The following is a 26247-nucleotide window of genomic DNA, read 5'->3' as shown; positions in this document are numbered from 1 at the left end:
CACGGAGGCTGGTGGGTTTGAACCCAGCCCAGGTCAGCTAAAACACTAACAGCTGCAAAAAAAAAAAAAAAAAAAAAAGTAGCTGAGTGTTGTGGCAGGTGCCTGTAGTGCCAGCTACTTGGGAAGCTGAGGCAAGAAAATCGCTTAAGCCAGGAGTTTGAGGTTGCTGTGAGCTGTGATGCCACAGCATTCTACCCAGGGCAACAACCTGAGACTCTGTCTAAAAAAAAAAAAAGAAAGAAAGAAAGAAAGAAAAAGAAAAATTAAACACATACACACACAATTTTTTATACATATGTACATATACTCAGCACCTGTAGCTTAGCAGCTAAGGCATCAGCCACATACACTAGGGCTGGTGGGGTTGAACCTGACCGAACCTGCCAAACAACAACAAAAAAATAGCTGGGCATTGTGGCAGGTGCCTGTAGTCCCAGCTACTTGGGAGGCTGAGGCAAGAGCTCAAGAGGCTCTCTTAAAGAGGCTTTAAGCCCAAGAGTTTGAGGTTGCTGTGAGCTGTGACACCACCGCACTCTACCAACGGTGATATATTATAAATATATAGATAATAATATATAAAAAATAAATTTCAGACAGTTACTTTTTACTATAAGTATGTTCTAAATACTGTGGGGAATATACACTAAAAAATGATTTACTGTTTATCTGAAATTCAAATTATCTTTTTTGCTGGGAACAGGTTAAAAATCTCACCATACTGGTTAGAAAGCTTCCCGATTTTAAGTTCTGAGATCCAAGTTGGGAGAAGGCCCAAGAACCTCTTTAGAAGGAGCCATGTTAAGCCCTTCAGCCCCCCAAAAGGAAAGTACTAACCTTATCACCAAGGTCTCTCTCCTTTTTTTTCCCTAAAGTGGGAGAAGCACTCTTTAGCTTGTAAAATAAAAGCTGGCTCACTCAGTCCAGCCCAGTCACGGCTGGGCATACCTCTCCTTTTCCCACCCCCATCTGAGCCCTGAGAGCTCCCTAGCAGCAGAGAGACAATGTTTTAATGTTGCTGGCCACTCTGACCAGGACGATCAACATTCCAGCAGCCATTCCCACCAAACAAAGAGCCAGGGAGGAATTTCTGCTGCCCCAAGCATGTGGGTTGGGGGTGGTATCCAAACAAAACTGAACTGGAAAAAAAGCACCCCCCAGCAAGGGGTCGGAGGAAGCCCACTGCTCTCCACATCCTAGAAATGGAGAAGACCCAGGGAAAAGACTGGCGCAAATACTAAAACTGGACCTTATAAACACAGAATCCAATATGGGGGGGGCTTTGTCTCCAAATTGGGGTAAAGTTCAGGAGAGAACATTCTCTATAAGAAACAGTCCAAAACCTCTGAATTTAATCATTAACTTTGTCTGAGGGTCTTCTTTGGATTCATGCTATGTACTGGCTTTTACTGTAACCAATGCAAACATTTTACTATCCTTCAAAGCATAGAATGTGGGGATCAGTTAGCTTTTTTAAAATCACCCCTGCATTAACATAGATGATTCCAAGGAGATTCCAATCAGAAATTGCCAGCAAAAAGGACCTTGGAAAGGGAGGTGGGTAGGGGATGGGAAGTGGTGAATGCAACCTTTTCTCCCTCCCTCTCGCTGGTGCACCCTTCTATTGACAATAGAATGGGGAGATCTTTAGACAGCTTGAAAGGGAGATGAGCCACTTGGGCTTTCAGAGGCCTGGGAAAGAAATTTGGGGCGGACTTACACACTGCAAACTTCTCTCTTGCTTTGAGGGCAGAGGTGACAGGTTTTAAATGGGGCCCAACAGATCCCTGGAGCCAGTTTGAATTAACTCTGTAAACATTGGTTGAACATTTGCTTTGTAGATATAGTTCTAATCACCAATGAAGAACTCAGCAAAGTGCTTCCCAGTTTTTCAAATGCACAGCTCCTCAAAAGCTCCCAGGCCTTTCTTCTGAGACTGCCAGAAGAGGATTTTCTTTCCTTTGCCTGGATGCCACCCCCACCTTCACAGGCCCTGCAACCAGTTCCATAATGTCCAACCCTTACCCTGGTTCCAGCAGCCCCAGCAACCTTCTATTTCCCAGTAGACCCAGGTCTCACTGGCATCCAAAGACCATGCATGAGGGAAAGTGGAGAAACCAATCCTGAATCCTGATAGTGCCAGGTGGTGAGCTCCTCCCCACAACAAACTGCAATAATCAACTGTACTTTCTTTCTTTCTTTTTTTGAACCAGAGTCTCAAGCTGTCACCATGAGTAGAGTGCTGTGGTGTCGCAGCTCACAGCAATCTCAAACTCTTGGGCTTAAGCGATTCTCTTGCCTCAGTCCAAGTAGCTGGGACTATAGGCACCTGCCACAAGGCTCAGCTATTTTTGTTGTTGGTATAGTTGTCATTGTTGTTTGGCAGGCCCGGCCTGGGTTGGAACCAGCCAGCCCTGGTGTCCTGGTGTATGTGGCCTGCGTCCTAGCCACCGAGCTAGGGGCACCAAGCCAATCAACAACACTTTCTATGCTGAAGACTTAATAATTCTGCACAAAGGAAAATAACCACTAAAGTATACTGTGAAGTTCTAGGGCTGGGGATGTCAAATGTCCCTCCCTTGGCAGGATCATGTCATAGGAAATCATCATCTAGGCAGTGCCTGTGGCTCAAGGAGTAGGGCGCCAGTCCCATATGCTGAAGGTGGTGGGTTCAAACCTAGCCCCTGCCAAAAAAAAAAAAAAAAAAGGAAATCATCTAGTACAGTAGTTCTCAACCTTCTTATACAGTTCCTGTGGGTCGTGACCACAGGTTGAGAACCGCTGATCTAGAGAAAGGCAGCTCTGAAGGGCACAGCATGTACAATAGCTCCTCCCTTTCAGGGTCTCCAGAAAGCAAGTTCTATTCTATTTCTTTGTGTCCTCCAATACCCAAAAGAGAGCCAGGCATGGGCAGATGCTCAATGAAAAAAGTGTGACACCTGAAGGGAACTCAATTCCACATTTTCCAAGCAATCTTTGAGGAATCTGCCTCCTAGCAGGCATCTGCTTACTGGAAAACAATGTGATGTGCCTGGGACATTGCACTATGGCCCTGAAATGGCAAATGTTTGAAGACACAAAAAGATAAAATCGGCGCAGAGTTGTGCTTCACGCCTGTAATCCTAGAGGCCGAGGTGGGTGGATTGCTTGAGCTCACAAGTTCGAGACCAGCCTGAGTAAAAGTGAGACACCATCTCTACTAAAATATAAAAACTGAGGTAAGAGGATCGCTTGAGCCCACCCAGATACCATGGCGTTCTACCTGGGGTGATAGCTTGAGACTCTGACTCAAAAAAGAAAAAATGAAAAAAAAAAAAAAAAGATAAAATCTTGGGTTTCCTCAGAGACTAAATGCCTTAGAGGTTAAAGATTTTAGGGAGTTTTACAGCTATCCTCCTGAGCAGTAAGCCAGGACAGACATCAGATATTGCAACATTCTGTCACTAAAGAAATCATCCCTATGGCTCTACTTTCCATAAATCTTTCTGATTTTTCCAAAAAGCCCAAGAAACTGCCCAAGCAACCTGAATAGCAATGCAGGGGGAAACCCAAAGAAAAGAAGCTCACGCTTACCTCATAGTAATCAGAACAAACCATTTTTCTCTTTCCCATTAGATTGATGGCAACAGGGAGGGCTAGAAAGGGAGGAAATGTGGCTGGTGGGAGGCAAGGTCTCAGGAGCAAAGTGCAGGCTCTATCTATTAACATTTCAAATGTGTCTCACTAGTGTCCTAGCAATCTCTGCAGTGGGGAACTGGGTAGGAGGCCCTCCCCTATATAATAGGCTGTGCACTGAGGGACAAGGACCAGAGATAGCCAAAGGAGAAAAAGGTAAACTCAGAAAAAATCACAATATAAAACATCAAGCGCTGCAAACTCTGAGCAAAAGGTCGTCTATTATTTTATTTATTTATTTTTTTTTTTTTGTGGTTTTTGGCCGGGGCTGGGTTTGAACCCGCCACCTCCGGCATATGGGACCAGCGTCCTACCCCTTTGAGCCACAGGGTTTATAAAGGGCTCAGCGCCTGTAGCTCAGCTCAGCAGCTAAGGGCGCTGGCCACATACACCAGGGCTGGTGGGTTCAAACCCGGCACGGGCCTGCTAAACAACAATGACAACTACAACAAAAAAATAGCCAGGTGTTGTGGCAGGTGCCTGTAGTCCCAGCTACTTGGGAGGCTGAGGCAGGAGAATTGCTTGAGTCCAGGAGTTGGAGGTTGCTGTGAGCTGTAGATGCTACTATGGCACTCTACCCAGGGCGACAGCTTGAGGCTGTCTCAAAAAAAAAAAAAAAGAAAAAAATCTTAAATGGTACAAATTTTTTAAAATTAAAATTGCTACCTCTTTCTCCCTCCCCCCCTTTTTTTTAAAGAGATATCATCTCACTTTAGCACCCTTGGTAGAGTACTATGATGTCACAGCTCACAGCAACCTCCAACTGCCGGGCTTAGGCGATCCTCTTGCCTCAGCCTCCCGAAGTAGCTAGGGTTACAGGCACCCACCACAGCACCTAGCTATTTTCTTTGTTGCTGTTTGGCTGGGGCCAGGTTCGAACCCGCCACCCTCAGTACATGGGGCCAGCGCCCTACCCACTGAGCCATAGGTGCTGCCCCTCTTTCTCCCTTTTTAACCCAAGTGTTTACAAACATAATTTTAGTAAGCCTTCATTCATCCAGGTTCCTCTTTTCTGTTCACTGGGGGCAAACCTGTCTGCTTTCACCACAGAGAGAGAACCCTCACATAGTGACATTTATAAGTAAGCATATAAAGTCAAGGAACTGAAATGAGAAGGGCTTGGCAAATAGGACAGGAACCTTCCCAGGTTTTTAGAGCTTTGTTTCTTACACTTTTCAAACCAATTATACATTGGACATCCCCAACTCCCACCATCAGGTTATACATGAGAAAACTGTTATTTGTCCAGATGTCCTTACATGCCAACAACAGGAACCCCGAAACTCAACTTCTCCCAATGGAGGGCCAAACATCACCTTCTCATCTTTGTTATTTGCTCTGCCACATGACTTAATTTATTCCCAATTATTTGCCGCTTGCTTTTCATGTCTTTTTTTTTGGGGGGGGGACTAATTTTTTATACCAATAAGAATGCAGACAAGGGCAGCGCCTGAGGCTCAGTGGGTGGGACGCCAGCCCCACATACGCAGGGTGGCAGGTTCAAACCCAGCCTGGCCAAACTGCAACAAAAAAATAGCGGGGTGTTGTGGCAGGCGCCTGTAGTCCCAGCTACCCGGGAGGCTGAGGCAAGACAATTACCTAAGCCCAGGAGTTGGATGGAGGTTGCTGTGAACAGTGTGACGCCATGGCACTCCACCAAGGATGATAAACTGAGACTCTGTCTCTACAAAAACAAAAAGAGGCTCAGAGCCTGTGGCTCAAGCTAAGGCACCAGCCATATACACCTGAGCTGGTGGGTTTGAATCCAGCCTGGGCCCGCCAAACGACAATGATGGCTGCAACCTAAAAATAGCCGGGCATTGTGGCGGGCACCTGTGGTCCCAGATACTTGGGAGGCAAAGGCAGGAGAATCACTTGAGCCCAGGAGTTGGAGGTTGCTGTGAACTGTCATGCTACAGCACTTTACCCAGGGCAACAGCTTGAGGCTGTCTCAAAAAAAAAAAAAAAAAAAGAAGAAGAAGAAGAAGAAAGCAAACAAAAATAATCTTGATAAATAAATTCTATGGGGCTAGGACAAAAAGACACTCAGTATCAATAAAAGGCGAGAGTTATCATTAAATTCAGACCAATTCTGTTTTCAGATAATGCAATAAACCCCAGACCACAACAATGTTCAAAACACCAAAAGTAGGCCGGGTGCAGTAGCTCATGCCTGTAATCCTAACACTCTGGGAGGCCAAGGCAGAGATCTCTTGAGCTCTCAAAAGTTAGGAGAGCAGCCTGAAAAAATAGAAAAAAAATTAGGGTGGCGCCTGTGGCTCAGTGAGTAGGGCGCCAGCCCCGTATACCGAGGGTGGCAGGTTCAAACCTGGCCCTGGCCAAACTGCAACCAAAAAAAAAGGAAAAGAAAAGAAAAAGAAATTAGTGGGCACTGTGGGGGGCACCTGTAGTCCCAGCAATTCAGAAGCAGGAAGGACTGCTTTGAGCCCAGGAGTTTGAGGTTGCTGTGAGCTAGGCTGAGGCCGTGGCACTCTATCCCGGATGACAGAGCTCTGTATCAAATAAAAAAAAGAAAAAAAAAAAAAAAGAGGGGGACCCTAGCAGGAGACTGACCCACACTCCACACAAAACTACACATTCCTTTCCTTCTTTTTTTTTTTTGAAACAGAGTTTCACTTTGTCGCCCTCAGAAGAATGCCCTAGTGTCACAGCTCACAGTAACCTCCAACTCCTGGGCTTAGGCAATTCTCTTGCCTCAGCCTCCCAAGTAGCTGGGATTACAGGCGCCCACCACAACTCCTGGCTATTTTTTATTGCAGTTTGGCCGGGGCTGAGTTCAAAGCCGCCACCCTTGGTATATGGGGCCAGCGCCCTTACCCACTGAGCCACAGGCACCACCCAAAACTGCACACATTTCAAGCATTAAAATAAATTATTTGTGCCCAGCAAGGTGGCTCACACCTGTAATCCTAATACTCTGGGAGGCTGAGGTGGGTGGACTGCCTGAGCTCACAGGTTCAAGATCAGCCTAGACCAGAGCAAGACCTCGTCTCTAAAAAAAAAAAAAAAAAAAAAAATAGCTGGGCATTGTGGTGGGTGTCTGTAGTCCCAGGTACTTGGGAGGGTAGGGCAAAAGAATCGCTTACGCCCAAGAGGTTGAGTTTGCTGTAAGCTATGACACCACGGTACTCTACTGAGGGTAACAAAATGAGACTCTGTCTCAAAAAATAAAAAGCAAAAATAAAATAAATATTCACAATGCCCCCCCCCCAAGAAAACTCCAGGAAGTTTAAATGTGGCTTGGTACCCAAGCTGCGGTACGAGCAAGCATTCAATGGCAAACTATACTCAGCAATAGAGTAACTACTGATACCCACAAAAACGTAGATGCATTATTTAAGAAAAAGATAACCAGGGCTGAGAGGCACCAGTGGCTCAAAGGAGTAGGGCATCGGCCCCATATGTCAGAGGTGGCAGGTTCAAACCCAACCCTGGCAAGAAAGGAAAAAGGAAAAAGGAAAGGAAAGGAAGAGAAAGATAGGGGGCGGTGCCTGCCTGTGGCTCAAAGGCAGGGCACTGGCCCCATATGCCCGAGGTGGGAGTTCAAACCCAGCCCTATATAACCTTTAAAGAGGTGAACCAGTGGCTCATTTCTGTAATCCTAGCACTTTGGAAGACAGAAAGAGACCAGCCTGAGGAAGCTCAAGACCCCACCTCTATAAAAAGTACAAAAAAGAAAAAATACAAAAATATCCAGACATAGCCCAGACCAGTTTCCCCATGGCTCCTGGGGAGACTGAGGCAAGGGGATTGCTTGAGCCTAGGAGTTTAGGATTGCAGTAAGCTACAAGAGCATCACTATATTCTAGCCTGGGTGACAGACTGAGATTCTGTTTCAAAAAGAAAAAAAAAAAAAATCAATCATTAATGTTACTATATGCAAGTTATACCAAATGGGGAGGAAAAATAAAAGGCTAGGACTTTTCTCTAAATCTGGGTCACACAGCACAAAGCATGGGGGGATGCTATTGCAGGCCATCCTGCATAGGGCTGAGCAGAAGAAGGGAAGGCAGGGAAAGGGGGCTCCTTCCTTCCTTGCAGCCTGCACTGAAGGTCCCCATCTCACTCACTTTCAAAACTATAACCAGAATGCACTGGTTACACCAGGGAGCTGCCCAGTGTCCCCTGCAGCCATCCACAGACGTCCCCTCTAGGCAATAAGGGGACCCTCCACTTGGGTCAGAACCAAGGCTACAGGGTAGCCTTAGAATTGCCTCATCCCGAATTGCTGGATAAACTCTACAAGGGTCTGGAGTTATTCTGCTCTCTGCTGTTCTCCCAGGGAAACTTATCAAATCAGTTTTCACAGGAAGTCAGATGGGCTTCATTGAAATTACAATGATCTGCACCCATATTTCACATTTGACTTAAAACTGTAATTACAATCAACAAATATGATGACATAGACAGACAGGTTTGGGAACAAAAACAGCAGTCTCTCTTGGTAAGAAGAGCTGAAGGACACAGAAGTGGCTGGTAATGTTGCCAGTGCAGCCTGCCTGCAAGAGTCAGCAGTAAGGCACAGGACTGGAGCCAGCTGGTTAAGTAGAGTCTTACCACACTTCTGGGACATGCTAACCAGGACATATGCTGGTTATCATTAGTCTCAGGGGTCCTCAAACGATGGCCTGTGGACCACATGAGGCGGTGTGATTGTATTTGTTTCCGTTTTGTTTTTTTACTTCAAAATAAGATATGTGCAGTGTGCATAGGAATTTGTTCATTGTTTTTTTTTTTAAACTATATAGTCAGGCCCTCCAACGGTCTGAGGGACAGTGAACTGGCCCCCTGTTTAAAAAGTTTGAGGACCTTGGGCAGCGCCTGTGGCTCAGTGAGTAGGGCGCTGGCCCCATATGCTGAGGGTGGCGGGTTCAAACCCAGCCCTGGCCAAACTGCAACAGAAAAATGGCCGGGCGTTGTGGCGGGCGCCTGTAGTCCCAGCTGCTCAGGAGGCTGAGGCAAGAGAATCACGTAAGCCCAAGAGCTGGAGGTTGCTGTGAGCCGTGTGACGCCACGGCACTCTACCGAGGGCAGTAAAGTGAGACTCTGTCTCTACAAAAAAAAAAAAAAAAAAAAAGTTTGAGGATCTCTGAAGGTATTCTCCACATTTGCATGAGAAGTTTCAAGTGGAATCTAGTCAGGTGCTACTGCCAGGAACAACGCTCTACCTGGCATGCCATCTCCACAGCTGTGCTTACTGGGCTATTTTATTATTGTCTCTCAGCCCCTAACCTACCCTCTCTCACCTGTCCTCTCCTGTGTGATGGAGGCACTAGGACTAAGCACATCATATCTCTGGCTTTGCCAGCTAGGTCCATCTTAGGCCAATAGGGTAATATGCTAGAGGGAGAAAGGATTTTCTCTGTCAGCTTCCTAGGTCTTGACATCAACAAACTTTTTCTTTTTTTTTGGTAGTGACAGAGTCTCACTTTATTGCCCTCGGTAGAGTGCCATGGTGTCACAGCTCACAGCTACCTCCAACTCCTGGGCTTAGGAGATTCTCCTGCCTCAGCCTTCTGAGTAGCTGGGACAAGCGCCCGCCACAATGTTCAGCTATTTTTTGTTGCAGTTTGGCTGGGGCCGGGTTTGAACCTGCCACCCTCAGTATATGGGGCCGGCGCCCTACCCACTGAGCTATAGACACCGCCCAACAAACATCTTTACCGCAACACCACGGGTTTATTCCAACAGTAGCACCAATTTGCAGTTCTTTTCTTTTCTTTTTTGAGACAGACTCTCACAATGTCCCCCTGGGTAGAGTGCTATGGCATCACAGCTCACAGCAACCTCAAACTCTTGGGCTCAAATGATTCTCTTGCCTCAGCCTCCTGAGTAGCTGAGACTACGGGTGCCAGCCATAATGCCTAGCTATTTTTCTTTTTTTTTTGGTTGCAGTTGTCCTTGTTGTTTAGCAGGACCGGGCCAGGCTCAAACCTGCCTGCTTTGATGTATGTGGCCGGCACCCTACTCACTGAGCTACAGGCACCGAGCCCAGGTTGCAGTTTTCTTTTTTCTTTTTTTTTTTTTTTGTAGAGACAGTGTCTCACTTTACTGCCCTCGGTAGAGTGCAGTGCCGTCACACGGCTCACAGCAACCTCCAGTTCTGTGGCTTACATGATTCTCTTGCCTCAGCCTCCCGAGCAGCTGGGACTACAGGCACCCGCCACAACGCCCTGCTATTTTTTTGTTGTAGTTTGGCCGGGGCTGGGTTTGAACCCGCCACCCTCGGTATATGGGGCCGGTGCCCTACTCACTGAGCCACAGGCGCTGCCTGAGGTTGCAGTTTTCTAATGCTGGAGGAACCAGCTTCATCGCTCCCATGGATGCAAATGTACAAGTACAAGATAAACAGCCTCCTTCTCAGGTGCCAGGCCCACAGGAAGCCTCCCAAGTGTTAATAACTCAAACCACTTCCTTTTTGTTCTCTCAGACCTGGGTGGAAGCTGCTACTTCCTGGATTTCTCCTCTTGCCATTCAGCTACCTAGAAAAACGTTGGCAATTTTTCACATTAAAGTCTCTGTTAAAATAGCCAGTGTGGCTCTGGCTCCTCAGTAATATACTAGTTTTTTCTTCTATGTACCTTCTACTGATGTGGGTGGATTGCTTGAGCTCAGGAGTTCAAGACCAGCCTGAGCAAGAGCGAGACCCCATCTCTACTAAAAATAGAAAAACTAGCCAGGCATTGTGGTGGGTGCCTGTAGTCTCAGCTACTTGGGAGGCTGAGGCTAGAGAACTGCTTGAGGCCAAGAGTTTGAGGTTGCTGTGAGCTACGCCACCAAGGTGGCACTCTACCAAGGGTGGCAAGGTAAGACTGTCTGGGGAAAAAAAAAAAAAAAATCCACCTCCTATGAAGAGGGGGAAAGGGAACCCTAAAACCTTCTTTAGGGCTGCTGAAAGGATTAGAAAATATTATGTGTAAGTTCTATATTATTGCATACCTCCTCCAATCAACCCACTGCAGGCTCCGTCAAAACCACTCTATTAGGCTCGGTGCCTATAGCGGCTAGGGCACCAGCCACATACAAGGGAGCTAGCAGGTTTGAATCCAGCCCAGCCCACCAAACAACGAGAACTAGAACCAAAAAGTAGCTGGGCATTGTGGTGGGCGGGCGCCTATAGTCCCAGTTACTTAGGAGGCTGAGGCAAGAGAATTGCTTAATTTCAGGAGTTGGAAGTTGCTATAAGCTATGATGCCAGGGCACTCTACCCAGGGCGAGAGCTTGAGACTCTGTCTCCAAACAAACAAACAAACAAACAAAAAAAAAAACCCTACTCCATTAGCCAGCATCTGTCCAAATTCTACCCTTCTCCAAAGTTCATCTTCAACTCTTCATTCAGCCCCAAACTCATCACCCTTTGACAACCCAAATAGGTGTAATGAACTTTAACATCTGAATTTCACCTAGTAATTTAAATAAGAGCACATAAAAAGGAGCTATCTAGAAAGGTGAGAATCTTCCCTTCCGGAGAACCTGGCTCCTTTTTCAGTTTTATATTCCCAAAAGACAAACCACCAGGCTCAAGCAGGGAACAGGATGCAGACTGCTCTTGGACATTATTAGAATGGAGCAGAAAAAAAGACATTCAAACATTTCGATGACAAATCTTTTTTTTTTTTTTTTTTAGACAAAGTCTTAAGGCAGACTGTCACCCAGGTAGAGTGCTGTCGCATCATGGCTCACAGCAACCTCAAACTCTTGAGCTCAAGGATCCTCCTACCCACATAGCTGGGACTACAGTTACCAGCCATGACGCACACCTCGTTTTCCTATTTTTTTTTTTTTTTGTAGAGACAGAGTCTCACTCCATGGCCCTCAGTAGAGTGCCATGGCATCACACAGCTCACAGCAACCTCCAACTCCTGGGCTTCAGCGACTCTCCTGCCCCAGCCTCCCGAGTAGCTGGGACCACAGGCGCCCGCCACAACGCCCGGCTATTTTTTGGTTGCAGTTCAGCCGGGGCTGGGCTTGAACCCGCCACCGTAGGTACATGGGGCCGGCGCCTTACCGACTGAGCCACAGGTACCACCCTCGTTTTTCTATTTTTAATAGAGATGGGGTCTCACTCTTGCTCAGGCTGGTCTGTAACTCCTGAACTCATGTGATCACTCAACTTGGTTTCCCAGAGTGTTACAATTACAGGCATGAGCCACCTCCATCAGCCCCCTTGATGGACAAAATCTTGTTTTTCTTTTTTTGAAAGTCTCACTTTGTGGCCCCTGACAAAGTACCACCATGACGTCATAGCTCACAGCAACCTCGAACTCTTGGACTCAAGTGATTCTCATGCCTCAGCCTCCCAAGTAGCTGGGCAACAACACATCAAATCTTGTCAACGATGAGGAAGTGCCCAAATTATTTTATGGTTATCAACTATCACTTGGCCATCAACCAGGAAGATAAAATAACATATTTAATTTCATGAAAAGGAATTTTAACTGTTTGGCTGCAACTTGTGAGAAAAGTTGAAGCCAAAAATATTTTTCAGGATATTTACAAACAATTATATTATGTATGTGCATTAAAACAAAATTTTCTCACCAAGTGAGGCAAGAGTCCAAAGATCACACAGACTGCAGGGCCAAACTAAAACTTAAACCCAGTTCTTACTCTACCAGGGGTCCTCAAACTTTTTAAACAGGGGGCCAGTTCAATGTCCCTCAGACAGTTGGAGGTGGCCGGACTACAGTTTAAAAAAACACTATGAACAAATTCATACTCACACTGCACATATTTTCTTTTGAAGTAAAAAAACAAAATGGGAACAAATACAATCACATCGCTTCATGTGGCCCACTGGCCGCAGGTTGAGGACCCCTGCGAGTCATGCTCTTATCCACAACAAACACCTGCAAGCATTTCTCAAGCTACTCTTCCCCTTTCATCTCCAAACTTTCTTCTATTAGGTGGAAGAAAAGTCCATCAAAACTCAACATTGGGGCTCTGTGCCCGTAACAGTGGTTATGGCGCCAGCCACATACACCGAGGGTGATGGGTTTGAACTTGGCCCGGGTCAGATAAACAACTGCAACAACAAAATAGCTGAGCATTGTGGAGGGTACCTGTAGTCCCAGCTACTTGGGAGGCTGAGACAAGCCCAAGAGTTGGATGTTGCTGTGAGCTGTGATGCCACAGCACACTACGGAGGTCGACATAGTGACTGTCTCAAAAACAAACAAAAAGGGGTGGCGCCTGTTACTCAAAGGAGTAGGGCTCCGGCCCCATATGCCGGAGGTGGCGGGTTCAAACCCAGTCCCAGCCAAAAACCGCAAAAAAAAAAAAAATTTCAACCCTGGGTGGTGGAGGGGGAATTCCTTAGCTTGAAAACTAAGAGGAATCCTTCAATTCTACAGAAGGAATGCAAGTAGAACCTGGGCATCTCCTGAGAGTCAAACCAAATTGGATAACTGAGTGGACAAGTGAGCAAACACCAGCATTGTTGCTTAAATCCACTGATACCTGCCAAATGAGGAGGCTGACACCTGTAAATTCTAGCACCCTGGAAGGCCAAGGAGAGAGGAGGATCCCTTGAGCTCAGGAGTTTGAGACCAGCTTGAGCAAAAGAGAGACCTTGTCTCTATTAAAAATATAAAAACTGGGTGGAGCCTGTGGCTCAAGGAGTAGGGCGCACGCCCCATATGCCGGACATGGTGGGTTCAAACCCGGCCCCAGCCAAAAACTGCAAAAAATAAATAAATAAATAAAAATAAAAATATATATATATATAAAAACTTAGCTGGGCATTATGGTGGGCACCTACTTGGAAGGCTGAGGTAAAAGGATGGCTTGAACCCCAGAAGAGTTTGAGGTTACTGTGAGCTAGGCTGGTGCCACAGCACTCTAGCCTAGGGCAACAGAATGCGACTCTGTCCAAAGAAAACAAAGATCCAGTGATACCAATAAGGGGCAGGTTTAGTTTAAAAGCCTACACTCCACTAATGCCCTGAGGCACTGGGGCCAAGAAGAGGGCTCAATTCTCCACCACTGGACTAACACATGCCAGGTTGTAAGTTGTTTGGCAGAGGCAGCGTCTCACACTGACAATGTGGAGATCTCCTATGAGACTTAGGTGTCATGATTTCATTAATTATGCTCAAAGCTTTCTCCCTTGCTAAATTATTGTTCCTATTAAATTAACTTTGGGGGCTGCGCCTATGGCTCAAAGGAGTAGGGCACGGGCCCAGTATGCCAGAGGTGGTGGGTTCAAACCCAGCCCCAGCCAAAAAACTGCAAAAAAAAAATTAACTTTGGAATCAGAATCAATTGCAGCAGTGATGATCCAACTCATGTTTTTAGCCAAGAGGTCTATGTCCCATGTGTTATTTAATTTTCTCCTTAATAACATAGAAAAAAAATAAAAGCAAGAAGACAAACTTTCAGGCAGTTGATTATTAATTTACAGGTTTTTAGGCCAGGCTCAGTGGCTCCTACCTGTAATCCTAGCACACTCTGGGAGGCCAAGGCAGGTGGATAGCTGGAGCTCATGAGTTCAGGACCAGCCTGAGCAAGAGCAAGATACCATTACCATCTCTAAGAAATAGCCAGGCATTGTGGTGGGAGCCTGTAGTCCCGGCTACTCGGGAGGCTGAGGCAAGAGGATCACTTGAGCCCAAGAGATTGAGGTTGCTGTGAGCTATGACATCATAGCACTCAAGCCCAGAACTGAGTAAGACTGCCTCCCCCCCCCAAAAAAAAAGAAAAATTATCAGATTTTTAAAGGACACATCTCAAAAAAATAAACTTGTCAAATGATGTTCATCCATAAATAGCAGTGTCGAAAGAGTATCCTGACTAGGACAGTTATTGATCAAGTCGCTTCACCATCCCAGGTGCAGATGGGGGATGACACCATCCCCATTTGTAAGTAGCAGCTTTTTCTATGATTGTTAGGCCCCTCTTGTAATAATTTAAGATTCTTTGAATGCCTCCTCCAAAACACACACACACACTCTGACAATACCATGGAACTAATGCTTACTAAATTCTTCCAGAAATTAGATATTCCATTGAGCAAGTTGATTTTTTGTTTAAAGAGTACCACTTGGCTCAGCGTCCAGCGACCATAGCAGTAGTTAGGGCACCGGCCACATACACCCGGGCTGGTGGGTTCGAATCCAGCCCAGGCCAGCTAAGCAGCAACAACAACTGCAACAGAAAAATAGCCGGGCTTTGTGGCGGGCACCTGTAGTCCCAGCTACTTGGGAGACTGAGGCAAGAGAATTGCTTAAGCTCAAGAGTTTGAGGTTGCTGTGAGCTGTGACACCACGAGGGTGACATCGTAAGACTCTGTCTCTAAAAAAAATAAAGACTACCATTTCTGCATGGGGAATTTTTTTTTTTTTTTTTTTTGTAGAGACAGAGTCTCACTGTACCGCCCTCGGGTAGAGTGCCGTGGCGTCACACGGCTCACAGCAACCTCTAACTCTTGGGCTTACGCGATTCTCTTGCCTCAGCCTCCAGAGCAGCTGGGACTACAGGCGCCCGCCACAACGCCTGGCTATTTTTTTTGTTGCAGTTTGGCCGGGGCTGGGTTTGAACCCGCCACCCTCGGTATATGGGTCGGGCGCCCTACTCACTGAGCCACAGGCGCTGCCCAATGGGAAATTATTTTTTTTTTTTGTGGTTTTTGGCCGGGGCTAGGTTTGAACCCGCCACCTCCAGCATATGGGACCGGCGCCCTACTCCTTGAGCCACAGGCGCCGTCCAGGAAATTATTTTTAAATTATTACAACTAACTGCCAATTTTTTGTGCCAACTGATAATTAATTTTGGATCATTATATAGTTAAAAAAATGTATTTGATGGGAATTGATGCCTAAGTTAGGACCTATCTTGGGCTAGTAGAAAATCTACATTAAGAATAAGTACTGGCCAGGTGTGGGTCGCTCACAGCTGAAATCCTAGCAGGTTGGTAAGCCTAGGAGAGAAGATTGCTTGAGGCCACTCATAGTGTGGGCAACAGAGTACCACCTGTCTCAAAGAAAGAAAGAAGAAAAAAGGGCAAAATAACGGTTATTAGTCAAATTGAAAGAACTCAAAAATTTAGCTAGATGTAGGGGAAAGATGATACCGGAGTTGGGTGAGATCTCCCCCATTCATTCCATCCTACCTTCAAAGCCAATGGTAAAAAGCAAACTACCTACAACACACGAGGAAAAGCAAGAGAAGGCAAGCAGAAAGGGAAAGACTTCGGATATGGATTAAGAGTTTCAAATGCAAATATCAAGCACTAGCCCCCCGCCCCCCAATATCTCTGAAGTTTTCTGTTAAGTCAGAGTCTTGTCAATCAAAACAGCCAATCTGGTTTCAGTCAACTCCATTCGTTGGTATAGACAAAACCACAAAGGGAGGGCAATAATTTAGAGTATTGAACAAGCAGGCGGTCACATAAGCTTAAGAGGAAAGATAGATCAAGCTTCCTCTCGCAAGTCACAATGCTTGAAAGGTTAAGAAAAGAGAGAAGAGAATGGAGTGGGCTTCAATGAGTGTCATCTTCATTTAGGCAACTGTAATTCTTCAATATCTTTCTCTTATTCTCTTCCAAAGTAACAGAAATGGCAAAAGTAGCCTTAGAAGGGAGGCCTTTACTTCTCTGTCAATGTTAACGGGTGGGGGAGGGAGAGGAACCACTACTTTGAAAATGCTGCACAGAATTCATCTTAACCTTTTGCGTTAAGTGTCATGAATGACACCAAAATGGTCCTTTACTTGCTAAGAATGAATTCAACTAAAATAAACCTTGTCCAGTGTGAGGAACTGGATGGAGAAGTGGCAAGATTAAGCAAACCATGTGATTTTTAGCACCAGAAATAATTCAAAGGGGTTATAAACTAGGAAAATCTATAAACACTTTTTACCCTGGCAAACACTTCAACAACCAAAGAATTTAATCATTTCACTTCCTCACGTTAGCTTCTGCAAAAGCCAATTCCCTTACTATATACGCTCAACTATGAGGATTTTTAAAAATGAAAAGACAAAAAAAAGTGCTCACACTTGGAATCCTATAGTACTCTGGGAGGCTGAGGCAGGAGGACTGCTTGAGCTAGGAGTTCCAAACTTGTCTGTGCAACAATGAGACTTCATCTCACCAAAATAAGTAAATTATAAACAGCCCGGGTGTCCCAGTAGTCTCAGCTATTCAGGAGGCTGAGGCAGGAGGATCCCTGGAGCCCAGGAGTCTGAGGTTGCAGTGGGCCATGATGATGAGGACACCACCCACCTCACCTCACTCTGCCCAGGGCTACAGAGCTAAGATTTTGTCTCACCCCCACCTCAAAAAGGGGGGGGGGAGTGAGTTAAACAAAAGGATGTGCTCAAAATTTTGTGAGAAGTTGCATCCATTTTTAAGTACTACTTTAGGAAACTAGACATTTCAGCCCCCTGAAATCTGAAAAGGACTCTCTAAAAGTAGTATTTATAAAAATAGCTATAATCAGAGGGAACACTGTGGTAGAAGAAGCGATTTTACTCACTCCTCAAACACTTGAGATTTTTCCATTACAACTATTTAACTTTGAAAATATGTTAATAACAAAGAAACGTATGGTAATGTCAAATGAAGAACTGGAAGAAAGCACCCATTTTCTTCCCAAAGTATGTTCACTGTTTTCTACATATTCCTGGAACTGAAAATAAAAATCCCATGGACAAATATCAAATCTGTGCAATCTTCAAACCACTGTAGCTAGCTTTTTTCTTACAGAAGAAAACTTCAGATAGTTACAGAAAGTTCCCCAGACCAATCTGATACCACAAGAGCCTATTACTGTTTATGACAGGTTATGCCTTCAAGGCAACCTCATCATCACACAGGCCTTGCTGACTAGCCATGGCGACTTCCCTTAGTTCATATTGATAAAAGTCCATTCCCATGCACTTTAATGGAAAGAGCTCAAGTGTGACTTTTTAAAAGCTCACGGATTATATTTAAAGGCTTAGAAATTAAGATCCCAGGGGCGGCGCCTCTGGCTCAGTGAGTAGGGCGCCGACCCCATATGCCGAGGGTGGCGGGTTCAAACCCAGCCCCGGCCAAACTGCAACAAAAAAAAAAAAAGAAAAAGAAATTAAGATCCCAGTAACAAATTATTTCTTTCCCATGTTTTTATCAAGCATTTTCTCAATTCAACAAAATTCAATCTATATAAACATCTGAACTGGATTCAAACTAGCATCTCTGCAATGATTTCCAAGGTATGTAAAGTTTGCCTTTTTGGCCAATAGGTGACATGTATGCATACTTTCACCTCCTAGTGTACAGTGAATGGAAGGTAACAAATACAATACCATTTCTTTTCGTTTTGTCCCCTTGTCGTTAACAACAACAAAAAGCCTGAAATCAACTCCTGAATCAATGGCATTCCAATTAAAAATCTCATTTTTATTTTAGTAGAAATTCAGTTTGCTTGGGCGGCGCCTGTGGCTCAGTGAGTAAGGCGCCGGCCCCATATGCCGAGGGTGGCGGGTTCAAACCCAGCCCCGGCCAAACTGCAACAGAAAAATAGCCGGGCGTTGTGGCGGGCGCCTGTAGTCCCAGCTGCTCGGGAGACTGAGGCAAGAGAATCGCGTAAGCCCAAGAGTTAGAGGTTGCTGTGAGCCGTGTGACACCACGGCACTCTACCCGAGGGTGGTACAGTGAGACTCTGTCTCTACAAAAAAAAAAAAAAAAAAAAGAAATTCAGTTTGCCATAAATTTTACCAATTTGTTATATCCACAAGATGGACAGAGAAGGGTAGGAAAGTAGATTTTTAGCTATCTCCTTTTTTTTTTTTTTTTTGTAGAGACAGAGTCTCACTGTACCGCCCTCGGGTAGAGTGCCGTGGGTCACACGGCTCACAGCAACCTCCAACTCTTGGGCTTACGCGATTCTCTTGACTCAGCCTCCCGAGCAACTGGGACTACAGGCGCCCGCCACAACGCCCGGCTATTTCTTTGTTGCAGTTTGGCCGGGGCTGGGTTTGAACCCGCCACCCTCGGCATATGGGGCCGGCGCCCCACTCACTGAGCCATTGGCGCCACCCTAGCTATCTCCTTTTTAACTCCCTTAAAAAGAAAACTACTTTTACAAAAAAAAAAAGAAAAGAAAACTATTTTGGCATGTAGCACAAGAGAGAAATTTGTATTATGTTTTTAAAAAGCACTTCAGCAGCTCAGCACATGGAGCTCAGCAGTTAAGAGCTGCCAGCCACATACACCAGAGCTGGCAGGTTCCAACTCAGGCCAGGCCTGCCAAATAATGACAACTACAAAGAAAAAATAGCCAAGTGTTGTGATGGGCGCCTGTAGTCCCAGATACTTGGGAGGCTGAGGCAAGAGAATCACTTAAGCCCAAGAGTTTGAGATTGCCGTGAGCTGTGACATCACAGCACTCTACCGAGGGCAACATAGTGAGACCCTGTCTCAAAAAAAAAAAAAAAGTTAGTCCCAGCTACTCAAGAGGCTGAGGCAAGAGAATCGCTTAAGCCCAGGAGTTGGAGGTTGCTGTGAGCTGTGTGAGGCCACGGCGCTCTACCAAGGGCCATAAAGTGAGACTCCGTCTCTACAAAAAAAAAAAAAAAAAAATATTTTAGCATGAATTTTATATTTTTTAAAAGAATATGCATATAGTTTTTAAGTAAACAGTATACATACACATGGCTAGAAAAGTTTAGACTTAAAACATAGAATAAAGTATGCTGATGCTGGGCACAGTTTGTTGATCATATGAGATACAAGACAGGAATTCATACAGCTAATTATTTTAGGCAGCGAACTGCCTTACTCAGAGTCTGAAGCCACATAAGGTTACCTGCAAGGAGATAGTCCTCGTTGCTCAGTATTCAAGGTCAAATCAGGCTGGAATTCTAAAACCTATTTTTCCAGGAAGCATTTTAAAGCCCAATGCAGCAACTAGATAAACTGCTATTACTGGCACCCGCACCCCATTTTCCTTCATGCCCCTTGGCCTGTCCACCGAGAACAATATTGCCATCCACAGGTAGGGTGGGCTACAATGTTTCCCTGCCTCAAGATAGAAACAGTGTCACCCCCCCTGACCCCTCACTAGGCTAGTGATGTGAGCCTTTCTTGGGTACCTAGACACGTTTAAACTCTGCTCAGCTTCCCACCATTCACAGAATCCTGACACTCAGCTCTTAGAAACCGAACACACAACTCTGGATTTCTGCTCCCGGTGTCACCTCCAAGGCAGCAAAGGCTCACATCCTATATGCCAAAACACAAACTAAAGTGCCACTCGTGAGCGGTTGCAGAAGCGCATGCGCCAAGTGAACACTCTCTCCATGACCCGAGTGACCGAGAGCGCCTGCCGCGACCGCGGTGCCGGCGGGGAGAGGGGAGAGCAGCCGCGCACCGCGCGCCGCGCTGCGTCCCCAGAGCGGGCCGGGCTGCCCCGCAGGCCCACAGGGCTCTAATGCGCCCGCCCGGCCTCTCCAGGGACCCGCGGCCGGCGTCGTGTGCTCCTCGAATACCCGCCCGGCCATAGCGCCAGCAAGCCTTTTAGACTTGACTCCAGGAACAGAACTAGCGAGAAACCCAAACTAGGTTTTATTTTTATTTTTTTTTTTAGAGACAGAGTGTCACTTTAGTGTCACCCTTAGTAGAGTGCCGTGGCGTCACAGCTCACAGCAACCTCCAGCTCTAGGGCTTAGGTAATTCTCTTGCCTCAGCCTCCTGAATAGTTGGAACTACAGGCGCCCGCCACGACGCCCGGCTATTTCTTTGTTGCAGTTTGGCCGGGGCTGGGTTTGAACCTGCCATCCTCGGTATATGGAGGCGCCGCCCAGTTTTATTAAATGAGCCAAGATAAGAGTGGCAACAAGCAAATCTCATTACTTCGTTGGAAAACTCAGCTCCCTCCCTTTAAGGTTTCCAAATTATGATGTTTTAAACCAAACGCCCAAAAGACCTCACTTGCCAATCCGAAGAAATCACTTCTGGAGGGATACTCAAGGAAAATAGTATCCGCCGGCAAACCCTACCATTGCTTCTCCCTACCCTAAATGGCAGGGGAAAATCAGTCGTCCAGGTCAGGCGGCATCAGGCACCTTAAGGAAAAAGCGCCCAAATTACTTTAATGAAGCCTACTGACACAGGAGGCAACTCAGTAAAGGAGCACATCTTAAAAATCGAGGTAAATTGTATATACAGTAAGATATATGGACTCTGGCATTCAGCCTGTCACAGTCAAGACAAGGGTCAACCTATCATCCTCCAAAGTGCCCTCAAGAGCCTTCCCAAGCCATGACTTTTTTTTTTTTTAAGAAACAGAGTCTCGTCACCCTCGGTAGCCTGTCATGGTGTCACAGCTCACAGCAACCCAGCAACCTCCAACTCCTGGGCTTAAGACAATTCTCTTGCCTCGGCCTCCAGAGTAGCTGGAACTATAGGCACCTGCCACAACACCCGGCTATTTTTTGTTGCAGTTTGGCCGAGGCCGGGTTCGAACCCGCCACCCTCGGTACATGGGGCCGGTGCCCTAACAGGTGCCGCCCGCAAGCCATGACTTTTTAAAAGAAAAATAATTTGAAACTGCTAACGATCATTTCCTTCAAAAGAAAGGAAGAATTTAGGCTGTGGATGGGACCTCTTAGGTGAACCACACCACTTCCGTCTTCTACTCAAGAGCATTCTGTTTGTAACCTCCAAACTCAAATTTTCTAGCATTCTAAATCCAGAAAAAATAATGAGGACAAACTATTGGTTTCCAAGTTTTCTTTTCTTTTCTTTTTTTTTTTTTTTTGAGACAGAGTATCAAGCTGTGCCCCACCCCCACCAGTAGAGTGCTTCGCTTTCATAGCTCACAGCAACCTCCAACCTCCAACTTGGGCTCAAGTGATCCTCTTGCCTCAGTTTTTCTACTTTTAGTAGAGACAGGGGTCAGGGGTGGGGTGTGTCTTGCTTTTGCTCAAGCTGGTCTCCAACACTTGAGCTCAAGCAATCCACCCACCTTGGCCTCCCAGACTACCAAATTTTCTTTTCTAACAAAAACCTAAAGAGAGGCAGTTGAATCTTGCTCAAAACTAGGCAAATGTTATTTTTTAAGATTTAGTTTAATAACACAGTCTTTTTTTTTTTTTTTTGAGACAGAGCACCGTGGCATCACAGCTCACAGCAACCTCAATCTCTTGGGCTTGAGAGATTCTCTTGCCTCAGCCTCTCAAGTAGCTGGGACTACAGGCGCCTGCCACAATGGCAGGCTATTTTTTGGTTGTAGTTGTCATTGTTGTTTGGCAGGCCCAGGCTGGATTTGAACCTGCCAGCTCCGGTGTATGTGGCTGGCGCCCTGGCTGCTGAGCTATAGGTACTGTGGTAAGGCTTGCCCTAGCATTGCACGTGCTAAAAGGTGAACTTTAAGGGCACCTGCGTATATCCCAGGGTCAGGAAATTGCATTTCTCATGTCAGGATTTCCTATGCAGTTTAAAAAGTGAATAAAACCTTTTGCAAGTCTAACAACCGAGCATCTGCTGTTTTAGGCCAAATAAAATGTAAATGGATCTTTAACTGGAAATATAAATAAAAACTGACATTTAAACACGACTCCCCTAGATGTTTCCAGGTGCCAGTTCCCCCTCAACTCCCTCTGTTTACCTTCCATTTAATCCCAGTCTGCTAATGAATTGGCTCCATTTTTCCATTCCTGGGACTTGGACTGATATTTACCTCGATAATTCATTTTTCTAAAAGTGATTAAAGAATATACTAAAAACATTCATCCATGAATGTGTTAAAACCGTAAGAGTCTATTAAAAACTTTAAAACTCAGAAAAAAGGACAATTGCCCAGTAGCTTCTTACCTAAACGGAACCTTTTCAAAAGGAGGTGCCCTAGATAAGAATTAGCTTTTTTTCCAATAAGAGAAGCCTGTTTCAGGCCATCAGGCAATAGCTCCGCCCTCTCCCCAAATAACAGGTTAGGAGGGGAAAATGTTGCCGCCGCCGTGCTCACCTTAGCCTTACTCTGTAGCAGCTCACCGGCTCCTACTCACGCAGACAGCAACTTCCACTAGCATTTTTAAAGCCTCTGACGTCCCCAGCTCTCCCTCTAAGGCAAGACTATATAGTGATCACATACACACCAACTCTCACGGGTCTACAAGTAGATCACTAAAGCTACCGGCCCCCTTCGCAGAACCTGCTCCTCGCAACTTCTGGCCCCTGCCTCGGATGGGTTTCGGTAGTTAGAAGGCACTCATCTAACACCAAAGCAGAAAAGGAGAAAACATGGCGTGGAAAATAATCACGAAAAGTTTATTCGACAGCTAAAAGAGCGAAATCAAGCCCAAAGGCTGCAGTGCAGCCGTAAGACCGTAAACACCCTCACAGTAAAGCCGCGTGTGTCTGCTCCAGTTTTGTGCAAGGGCAGTCGAGCCCCTGGTTGAAGATCCCTCCTAACCAGGGAAACCGGTTCCTCGGAAGGATCGAGGCTGGGGCAGGCGGGAGCGGCCCAAGAGACTTCCAGCCCAGGAAAGACAAGGTCCTCCTCTAATTCCACTTCTATCTCAGGTACAGCCGTGGGCAACAAGGCGGAGCAGAGATTCTCTCTTATAGAGCTCTGGGGCCAGAACACGCTCTGGGGAAATCGCTGTGGAGCAGACAAGGGCTCAAGACTGGGGGCCCCTTGAGACACACAGACAACCACTCACTTGCCCAACACAGGAGGCAAAGACGGCCGCGCTGTCCAAAACAAAAATAATCAGTCTTTCCTTCACCACAGCACACATGGAAATCAGGTCTACACAGGCGCACACCCACCCACTAACCAACACAATCATCTCATGCCGCCTCATTCAACAATCTACCGATTTTATCGATAAAAATTATAAAATAAAGGAGCGCCCTCTCAGCGCGCTCTGAGACCTCTGGCGTGCCCGCACAGGGAGGCCACGTCTACACAAGCACACCTATTTCTTCCCAACTCGCGCCTAATTAGAGACAATGGTTGCCGCGGTTTGCCGCACTGAAAAGTGAAACACGGAGAAGGCGGACCCACGCAGTGGGATTTTTCGGGGGGCCCCTCAAGGCACGAAGAGAAGACAGGTCTCCTACTTCCACACATTTCCCAGATTATGTTCTACTCGGTAACAACGACTGCCACGTAACCAAAATAAATACAAAGAAGTCCAGAAAAGAGAGAATCCCCCTCTCCTCGCTCTGGGGCCGTCCAAGGCCCTTCTCGGTCACACACGCCCCCACCCCTAGGCACTCACCTCGTCGTCGTGGTGCTGGCAGAAACCGAGGCGCTCGGGAAACACGGAGAGGATGGAGAAGGGCGGGCCGGAGAAGGGCGGCCCGAGTCCCAGCTGCTGCGCCGCTGCCGCCGCCGCCGCCGCGGCGGGACCCGGCGGGCCGCGCTCAATGTAGTGGTCCTTGGTGAGGCGCACGCGCTGGTGCGCGCGGACGCAGTTGTCGCACAGGTGCTCTTGGCAGTCGAGGCAGCGTGAAGAGGCTGCGTTGCCCTCGTCGCAAGAGCTGCAGCCGTGAGGCCGGCGCAACAGCAGCGCCGACGGGGAAGCGGCGGGGCCGCCGGGAGCCGAGCGGGAAGGCGCGGGCGGCTGCGGCGGCTGCGGGAGCGCCGGCGCGGAGGCGGACGCGCGCGGGTGCGCGTGGTGAGCGTGGTGCCGGTGGTTGCTGTGGCCACCCGCGCCCGCTGGGGCGCCGGCGCGCCCGTTCTTGGGCGGCGGCTCGTCGGCGGTGGCCACCACGGCGTCAAGCAGGTTGCTGAGCAGGAAGGCAGAAGAAGGCAAAGCGTCCATGCCGGCCGCCTCAGCTAGTACTACTTTCTGGTCGCACACCGGGCAGCGCAGCTTAAGCGGCTCTCCCGGAGCGCCGCCGCCGGCGGCCGGCAGCCGGTGCGCCTCGAGGCAGGGGCGGCAGAAGGCGTGCAGGCAGGGTAGGACGTGCAGGCGGCGCGCCGCCGCCCCAGGGCCCCCGCCGCCGCCCCCCGACGACGTGGACGTCTGCGAGGAAGAGGACGACGCTGAAGAGTTGGAGGAAAGCGGCGCCGGCGAGCCGCACATCTCCTTGCACAGCAGGCAGATCTGGAAGTCGGTCTCGGGGAACGAAGCCATTTGCAACCTAGTCCGGAGGAGGGAGGAGACCAAAGAGGAAGAGGAGGAGGAGGAGGAGAGAGCGGACCAAGAGGGTGGGGGAGCCGACTCACTCAGAAAAATGCATCGATTAGGCCTGCAATCCGGGAACCGGCACCAGAGTAGCGCTGCCCGCTTGGCCTCGCCACGTCCGACCCAAGCGCTGCCACCCCTGACGCTACAGGCATTAAATGCCACTATCCAGCGGCGACACAGATTCCTCCCGGAGGAATTGGGGGCCGCGTGCCTTCCGAAGAGGGAACGCCGGAACAAGCCTAGACACGCAAGGGGCGAATGAGGGCAGGGAGGTCAGACGACTCCCTGGAGCAGCCGGGGCTTCGCTTCGCGATAGCCAAGAGGAGTCCCCAAAAGGGGAGTCCGCTGTGCAATCCCAGTCCAGGCGAGAGCAGAATTTGGTTCGACGAGTATTTGGTGCGTTGCTTTTCTTTAAACGGATTTAGTCTCTTCTTGGGAGGGGAAGGTGCCCCAAAGTAGTAAAGGCGGGAGCGGCGCGTCGCCAAGCCGGTGTCCCCCCGCGCGACGCCGGCCGCCCCGCCGCATGACGCGGCGGCCAGGGGCTCCTGGGTGGCCCGGCGTGCTGTGCTTAGGGCTTGCGTATGGCCAGGCGCGGCCTCCCCTGCAGGGCTCTCGGCCCTACAGCAGCTGCAGCTAGTGGTTGCCCAGCCGCGGCCGCTCGCGTGCAGTACGCACGCGCGTCTCACGCGCCTCGAGTCTCCCGCGCGCCCGCCCAGTCCGGCCGCGGCTGCCCGCGCTTAACACGCACGCGCGCCCCACGCGGCCCGGGGCCCTCGTGCCCCCGCCTCGCTGGGCCTGGGCGCTTCCTGCACGCTCTTTCCAGTCCTCGCGTCCGGCTTAGCCACGCTGTAGCGCGGGGCCGCAGGTCCCCGCGGGCCGCCCTGAATTATTCATCGGCAGGAAGATATTAGATGTACCCGCTCCGCGCGGGCCGTCGTGCAATGCTATCCGAGCTCCGCGCGCGCCCTGCGCCCCTCCTCCTCCTCACGTCGGTCCTCACTGAAACCTTGGCAGCGAAGGGGATCACATTTCCTTTGTCATCGGGCCATTTCACCCTGGTCTTGGTTCCCCCTCCGATCCCGAGCCACGGGGATGGAGCCTCCTCCCGGGCGCGCTGGAATCAGTGGAATCGGCAACGGCCCCGCGCTGCAAGCTCCGGAGTAGCGTGGCCGACGCAGCTGGCTGGCGCCCGCGTCATCTTCTCTCTAAAATGAGTCGCCGATCAGGACGCGGGTGGCCTCGGCCGCGCAGAGCCTACCGGGCTCTGCTCCCGCCGTACCCTAGCCTCCTGGGGCTTTGAACAACTCCCCCCAATTCGGGTTGCGGGAGCGCGCGCGCGCCCCCTCTTTCTCTGCTTTGCCGCCTCTTCCTCTTCCTCCTCCTCTTCTCTGTGCGCTGGTTATTGGGACTGATCGGAATTCGGAATCCTTT

General features: G+C 48.2%; 1 protein-coding gene across 1 annotated transcript in view; it reads right to left on the bottom strand.

Annotated features, from left to right (window-relative positions):
* The window catches only part of TRIM71 (tripartite motif containing 71), a 73681-nt gene extending 48804 nt beyond the window's left edge, over positions 1–24877 (bottom strand). The window contains exon 1 of the mRNA XM_053600067.1: positions 23902–24877. Coding sequence (XP_053456042.1) covers positions 23902–24762 — 861 coding nt within the window. The 5' untranslated portion in view covers positions 24763–24877. The remainder of the gene's footprint in view (positions 1–23901) is intronic.
* Positions 24878–26247: the final 1370 nt, after the last annotated feature.

This window comes from Nycticebus coucang, chromosome 8 (assembly GCF_027406575.1).
Source record: "Nycticebus coucang isolate mNycCou1 chromosome 8, mNycCou1.pri, whole genome shotgun sequence".
NCBI lineage: Eukaryota > Metazoa > Chordata > Mammalia > Primates > Lorisidae > Nycticebus > Nycticebus coucang.
Note: the sequence above shows the minus strand (reverse complement) of the source record. Positions and strands in the feature narration are given on the sequence as shown.